The sequence below is a fragment of the Cyclopterus lumpus genome, chromosome 11 (genome assembly GCF_009769545.1).
Source record: "Cyclopterus lumpus isolate fCycLum1 chromosome 11, fCycLum1.pri, whole genome shotgun sequence".
Lineage (NCBI taxonomy): Eukaryota > Metazoa > Chordata > Actinopteri > Perciformes > Cyclopteridae > Cyclopterus > Cyclopterus lumpus.
In genome coordinates, this window is record NC_046976.1 from 18,403,521 (window position 1) to 18,411,020 (window position 7,500).

Here is a 7,500-nt window from a genome sequence, read left to right on the forward strand (position 1 = left end):
AAATATATAAAACTAAATTAAAATTATATATAAAATAAAATATATATATATAAATTAAATATATATAACAAATAATATATATATATAAATATATATATAAATAATATATATATATATATATAAATAAATACATTTAAAAAATATAAATATAAATAAAATATATACATATAAATAATTTAAAAAAAATATATAAATAATATATATATATATAAAATTATATTATATAATTATATTAATTATATATATATATAGAAAATTCTCTATATAATAATAAAGAAATATAAGAAAAAGGTAATTATATGCGTACCGTGGGAGTGGCCGTGGTCATGTGACTCCTCACTGGCGGGCGAGTGGGCGTGATCTTCTTCTCCATGGTGAGAGTGGGGCTCTGTGCACAACGTATACGACGGGAAACGGACGTTAAACTCACACAGAAACCGGCCACTGCCCAGCTCAGAAATGAAGATAATAATATACAGCGTTTTTTTTTTTTTAAATCAAGAGGGGACTATTTTCTCTGTCGCAGCCTTCTTACACCCAAGTGTATTTCCCTTAGGGGATCAATAAAGTACTCATCTATCTAAGTGTTTTACGTTATATAAATGCACCTGAATGGGAATCGACTACCCACCCAAAGCGTGTGGGATGAGGTGGAGGAAGGCGTCGCCCAGCAGCCCGCCCGAGGCGAAACTGAGCAGCACCTTGAGCAGGTTCTGGTGCTTGTCGCTGTTGGACTGGACCGGGATCAGGAAGAGGATCAGGAACGGAGCGGCGCTGATGAGCAGAGTCGCTCCGATGGCCTGCGGACAGGAACGGAGGGAGAGGTTTAGTCTTCTTTCACGCATTATGACATCGTTATCGATCAGTACAAATGTGTCAATCGATGTCCAAAGCCTGACGACAAAAGGCCGTGCAAAAGTTGGATTTACCTGCTGATAATAGAGTTGAATCAACAATCGATATGTGCAGAATTATGCTCAATTATATTCTGATGAAAGGTCTACAGGTGGACAAAATACCAGAAAGCTAAAGAGTTATTAAATCTTCTCGTCAAAATCTCCGCAAGAACGTAAATACACAAATAAAACTGAATGAGAGTAAACAGACCTGTAGACAGTCTGATAGATAACCCTGGCCATATTTTAAACCGGCAACCCATCGTTCCCATCGTTCCCATTCCAACACCTGAACACACCTGTGTCCAGAGCTCCACCGTGTCCCTCTTGGCGCCGTCGGCCTCCCTCTTCACCCTGTGTTCGTGTCCGTTCCCCTCCTTGTGCACCCGCACCCCATCCTCCTGATGATGAGCATGCCCGTGCCCGTGCCCATGCCCGTGATCGTGGGCGTGCCCGTGGGCGTGCCCGTGATCGTGCCCGTGATCGTGGGCGTGCCCGTGATCGTGATCGTGGGCGTGCCCGTGATCGTGGGCGTGCCCGTGATCGTGCCCGTAATCGTCCTCCTCGTGCGCTGGGATGTTGGCCTCGGCGCTCCACTTGCTCGCTCCGTGGAACATCCTCACGTCCTCCTGGTGATCCTCTTCTCCGTGGGAGTGGCCGTGGTGATGGTGGCCGTGGTCGTGGTCGCCATGGGAATGGCTGTGGGCGGCGGCCAACAGGAGTACTGCAGACGTGGCCAGCGTCAGCGCCAGCAGACGTACACAGCCCATATTATCCCCTTTGACAGAGAGAGAAAACAGTGAGGACATAAACACCTATAATATACTAATACAGAGAGATGGATCATCAAGGGGGAATGATTCACGTGCGTTCGGCCTTCTTTCGTTCATGCACATGAACCAATGGCTTCACTTTCCTGTCAATAAGTTCATGATCCGTCTTTTTCACCTGTGATATTAACGCAGCAGGAAAGAAAGAAGTTTTCCTTGTGTCGGGAAGAAACTCAAAACGTGCTACAGCATGTTACGCATCAGCAAGTCAACTGTATTTGGGAGGTGCGTTGTGCGTTACAGACACGTGCACCCTCAGAGAGAACAACAGGGTGCGTCATCCATCTGGGGGGGGGGGGGGGGGGGGGGGTTGATACATTTTGCTGCATCACCGTCAATGGATGGAGGAAGCACTCAGATCTCTTAAAAATAAAAAGGAGTAATATCTCATGCAAAAAAAAGTCCTGCATTTTAAAATCTTGCTTAAGTAAAAGCACTAGCAATCATAATGCAGAACCCCCATGTGCATAATGTTATATACTGTATTATATGAGCAGATCATAACTGTTCCCTTTAATATAGCAGGTGGGGCTCATTTAAAATATAATTATGACGCGTGCCATTAATAGACACGTCGGTGTTTCACTTTACAAATGTCTTTAAGCAGTGCCATAAACTCTGTGTATTATCTCAAAAAACATCTAGATTATGAAATGACACTATAGGTATAGAAAGGTAAACACAGGCATCTTTGGATTTTGGGGGGGTGGACTGTAACTGTAACACAACCCTCGTTCGGCTCACGTGTTATTCCCCCCATCGTGAATCCATCTTGTTTATTATTTGTTATCTTTTTTAAAAAAAAGGTCTCAACTTTTAAATCTCACAGTAAACAGTCGACGCGCACGCGCGTTTTGCAAACGAAAGCCCGCTTTAGCTTTCGAGAGCTAACGTGTTGCTGCTGCAGGGCGGACAACAATGACTGCGACACACGAGGGAAACAACAACCCGGTTCGGTTCTTACCGGGTCGGGTCGGATGTTTCTGCCTGCCGGGGCCGCTTTATAACGATCTGTCCTCCGCGCGATGCGTGTTATAAACGCGCTGCTTTGACGTCCACGTTGATGCTCGCAGGTAAGACGTGGCGTTAGCTCAAGTAAAACTCGTCGAAATCTCGCGAGAGCGCAGCCTCTGTTCAGCTCTCTTGGATGTGATTTTTTTTTTTTTTTTTTTTTTTTTTCTTCGAGACGATTATCGTGTGATGTGAAGATGTTTTATTTTTTTATATATATATATATATATATTTCTTTAAATTAATAAAAATAAAAATAAAAATGTCACACTTAAAATACGTCTGGGGAAATACATTTGCGAAGAGGTCTCACGTGAAATATCGCGAGACTTTGTCGAGCACTTTGACTCATCGCTTCGGGCTCAGCAGCGGCGGCATCCTGGAGGAGAACAGGATGTAGGTCCGTCCGTCTGCGACTGCAATATACTATATATACATATATAATACTACTTTGGGGCCTACTTAAGTAGTATTTGGCTCCTTGTACTTTTGGAACTAAATGGAACTAAGTACAATATATGTCTATTTTCTATTTCTGTATATATGTAGAAATATTTAGAAACATCAGAATATAACGTTTTGTTATACAATCGCTGCATCGGGAATGGAAAGTTACTTTTGTTGTACCTTTGCATCTGTCTATTTAGCCGACTGTAGGATAACTAAACAATTGTATTTAAGTAGATAGGACGCTTACAAAGTTGAGGTACTTGTCATACTTAAGTATTACTATATTTCATGCAACGTCATACTTCTACTCTCCTACATTTAGGAGGGACATATCGTACGTATCCTCGTCTGAAAAGAATTCCCTTTGTCAGACCTTTTAATTAAAGTGCATTGGCGTCATCAGTCGCGGCCCGAGTACATGTTCCAATTCAAAAGTCCGCTTCTCGCAAAGCACGGTAAAAATGCCCGGATGTGACTTGATCCGCCCACTTCACAAAAGATGCATCAGAGGAGACTTGTGTGTACTTTGGACAGCCAATATCCCACAATGCATTTCGGGTTAAATCAGCTTAACTGAGGGTTGCAATTCCAATACAATATATATATATATACATATATATATTGGATTGAGAAACGGCCAACAACATGAACCCGTTACTCGTGTTGCTCCTCTTCTGTCATGATGCATCGACAGGTATGTCCACCACGTGAATGTCCCCGTTATTACAACTGTTTCCGGTTATTCTTGCTTCTGTAAACACTTTGATTGAGTCTCTCTGTGGTGCGACATCAGGAACAATAGTTTCACTTTCACATTGTTCAAACTAGATCTTAAGGGAGGATATATACGTATATTACTGTTTGTAAATCACATTATATATTCCAACTATTGCAACACATTGACTCGCTGATAATAACAATAATAATAATAATTCCCAAAGTACACAATTGCAAAATGACACATTTCTGCTTTAAGGAGGTCAAGGTTACAAGTCTACAAAACAGTAATATTACTGTTAACTGATATTTATTAGGTATCTCAGTGTGATTGAACAATTTTTTTGAAATGTTCCTTATTTTTTCAAATCACATTTTTTTAATAGAATTTCTTTTATAGAATTTTCTTAATAGAACTTCTTTATAGAATTCTTTTTATAAATTTTCTTTAATATAATTTCTTCATAGAATTCTTTTTATAAATTTTCTTTAATATAATTTCTTCATAGAATTCTTTTTATAGAATTTTCTTAATAGAACTTCTTTATAGAATTCTTTTTATAATTTCTTTTAATAGAATTTCTTTATAGAATTCTTTTTATAATTTCTTTTAATAGAATTTCTTTATAGAATACTTTTTATAGAATTTTTTTATAGAATTTTTAAGAAGGTCATGTTTACAAGTCTACAAATCAGTAATATTACTGTTAACTGATATGTATTATTTTTAAATTGTCCTTTTTTTTAATACAATCTTTTTATGAAATTCTTTTTTTTTATAGAATTCTTTTTATAGAATTTTGTTATCAAATTAATTTTTTTTAAAAATGTTTTAACCCTGTCCTTTGTCCTGCAGTGATGCACTCCCTGAGATATTTCCTCACCGCAACTTCTGGAGTCCCAAACTTCCCGGAGTTCGTGGGCGCCGCGGTGGTCGACGACGTCCTGGTGGGCTACTGCGACAGCGACGCCAAGACCGCCAAGCCCAAACAGGACTGGATGAAAGAGTTTATAAAAGACGACCCCACGCGCGGGGAGTGGTACGCTGAGAAGTGTTTTCGCAATCGGCAGGTCTTCAGAGACCGCATGGAAGGCCTGAAGAGGCGCTTAAACCAAACCGGAGGTCGGCCTGTTCGTGTTTAACTTTTGACCTGTGATGTGTTTTTTTTATTATTTGATAAGGGACAGTGCACATTAATATAAACATTTCTGTAAATGTGCCAGAGTTAGCCAAGAGGCTATTTTTCATCTGTAGTCCCACGAGGCAGATGTTATGAAACAAACCTAAAAACATAAGATTACATATACAATGTACAAACAAGCAAAATAAAATAAGGGAGAACTGTTATAGAATAAAAATATCCATGTCAGAGACACAAAACATGAAAGCATACAGAGTAAATTAAATATATAACCACAGACAGATAAACAACAACAAAAGACATACATGCAGGTGGAGTGAATGGTCGACCAGCAAAGTCAAGACATACAGACCTAAAAACAGACAGTCAACAACTGACAGACACACAGATTGACTGACAGATTGAGGACGGGTAGGAGCAGTTACAGTCTAGTGCTGACAGAGCTGGGTACTAATGAACCATTTCTTTGTCTCAGCTTTAAAAGAAGTGAATGCTTGTAGATCTGTGATTGATCCTGTAATGGAGTTCCAGTGTACCGCTGCCTGTACGGAGAAAGCAGCACGACTAGAAGCACTTTTCTTCCCCTTTCGAGGTAAATATTGTTATTGTGCGACAGTGATGCGTTAGTAATCGTCTCTGCTGCGGTGTCGCTTCGTCTCTCAGGCGTCCACGTTTTGCAGAGGATGAACGGCTGCGAGTGGGACGACGAGACCGGAGAGGTCGTCGGTTACAATCAGTACGGTTACGACGGCGAGGACTTCATCGCGTTGGACCTGCGGACGCTGACGTGGATCGCTCCCAAGCAGCAGGCGTTCATCACCAAGCTCAGATGGGATGCCGAGGAAGAGAGACTAAAATACAATGAATATTACTACATCTACAAATGTCCGGAGTGGCTGAAGAATTATGTGCACTATGGGAAGAGCCTTCTGCAGAGAACAGGTAAGAGTCAGGTGACCTGGTGCAACAATGTCTTCTGTTTTTTTTTTAATGTACAGTAAATATAAACATCATTTCTCTCACTTCACGTCATCTCTTTTCATTCTTGGCATCCCCTCCATTTTTTTTTTCTCCATAACTTTATTCACATATAGCTTGAACTTTGTGTTGACTTTGGCGGTCCCTGTGGACAAAAGCGGTAGTGTATTTAAACTATTTTAAAATAATCCCCCCTCAGAGGCATCGGTATGAAATTGAGACCGTTTCAAAACCGGTTAAAAGTTCCCTTTAAGTGAGATCATTCACACCTGCGTCTGCTACGTGAAGACATTTTACTCACAGCACCTTTTATATATCGGGATGGTAATATTCAAGATGAATAACAATCAGGGCCGGGTACCGATACCAGGAATATTGATTAATTGATTTATCGATTTTAAAATGTTAAATTCTGTACATGAAGAACGTGAGATATCTTCACATAAATATCAAAATTTTAAGCTTAACATTTTTTTTTTAAAATACAATGCATTGTAAAGATTAAAGTCTTCGGTTTAAATTAGAATAAACCGAGGACAAAGAGGCGTTTTCTGTGCAAACCTCTCAAATAATTTAAAATGAACTTTTCAAGACTGTAAGAGGGCAACTTATTAATTATTTCACAAATAAGCACAGATCACAAAAAACACTCAATATTGAATGGAAATGTGTGTCGCAGAACCTTATTTTTTACTCTCCATTTATCATCTCACAACCCCTCCAGATGTCATGTTGTACACGTGTTGTCCTTGTTTAACGTAAGTAAAAGCGAGTAAAAAATATCATGTAAAAGCATGTACAAATATCATATAAAAATAACATGTAAAAGCATGTAAAAATGTTAATTAAATCACATGCTATGTGTACTGTCCAGAGTCAGAAAGGAAGGCGCTTCAATATATAAATTGGTTTATTTTTAATCGATACACACACACGTACACACATGTCAGCCTGAGTCATCTTGTTTGTTTAACCCCCCCCCCCAGACCTTCCCACGGTGTCTCTCCTCCAGAAGACCCCCTCCTCCCCGGTCTGCTGCCACGCCACGGGCTTCTACCCAAAGAGCGCCGCGATGTTCTGGAGGAGAGACGGGGAGGAGATCCACGAGGACGTGGCCCCCGGGGAGATCCTCCCCAACCACGACGGATCCTTCCAGATGAGCGTGGACCTGAAACTCTCCTCGGTCGCACCGGGAGACTGGAGCAGGTACGAGTGCGTGTTTCGGCTCTCCGGCGTGGAGCACGACGTCGTCACCGGACTGGACAGAGCGCGGATCAGGACCAACTGGGGTGAGCCTGAGATCGGGAGGGATGGAAATGGAGAAGATTAAATAATAATAACGCTGGACCTCTTAATCCTAAAAGGATCATCTGGTTTTTGCAACCTTTTACCATCTTCTTCTCACTCTCGCCAATCATTTCTCTGACTGTATTGAATGTTTCTTCTATGTTCCAGTTACTCCGTCAGAGTTTCCCA

At 40.7% G+C, this 7,500-nt stretch overlaps 2 protein-coding genes across 4 annotated transcripts in view; one reads left to right on the forward strand and one right to left on the reverse strand.

The window, feature by feature from the left end:
• slc39a7 (solute carrier family 39 member 7) overlaps positions 1-2,869 on the reverse strand; it is a 6,362-nt gene extending 3,493 nt beyond the window's left edge. For both annotated transcript variants that reach the window (XR_004610113.1, XM_034544867.1), the window contains exons 1-4: positions 2,691-2,869; positions 1,196-1,674; positions 632-800; positions 308-388 (exon numbers count right to left, since the gene is read on the reverse strand). Coding sequence is in view for 1 of the 2 variants with exons in the window: in XM_034544867.1 (XP_034400758.1) it covers positions 308-388; positions 632-800; positions 1,196-1,666 (721 nt within the window). In the remaining variant the exon portion in view is untranslated. The remainder of the gene's footprint in view (positions 1-307; positions 389-631; positions 801-1,195; positions 1,675-2,690) is intronic.
• Positions 2,870-3,092: 223 nt separating this feature from the next.
• LOC117738769 (major histocompatibility complex class I-related gene protein-like) overlaps positions 3,093-7,500 on the forward strand; it is a 5,594-nt gene continuing 1,186 nt past the window's right edge. Inside the window, exons 1-5 of one of the 2 annotated variants that reach the window (XM_034544883.1) lie at positions 3,093-3,133; positions 4,761-5,027; positions 5,710-5,988; positions 7,011-7,313; positions 7,480-7,500. The exon at positions 7,480-7,500 is cut by the window's right edge and continues 84 nt beyond it. In XM_034544883.1, the coding sequence (XP_034400774.1) occupies positions 4,763-5,027; positions 5,710-5,988; positions 7,011-7,313; positions 7,480-7,500 (868 nt within the window). In that variant the 5' untranslated portion in view covers positions 3,093-3,133; positions 4,761-4,762. Of the gene's footprint in view, positions 3,882-4,760; positions 5,028-5,709; positions 5,989-7,010; positions 7,314-7,479 lie in introns of both variants that reach the window. The other variant, XM_034544882.1, reaches the window with a different exon arrangement.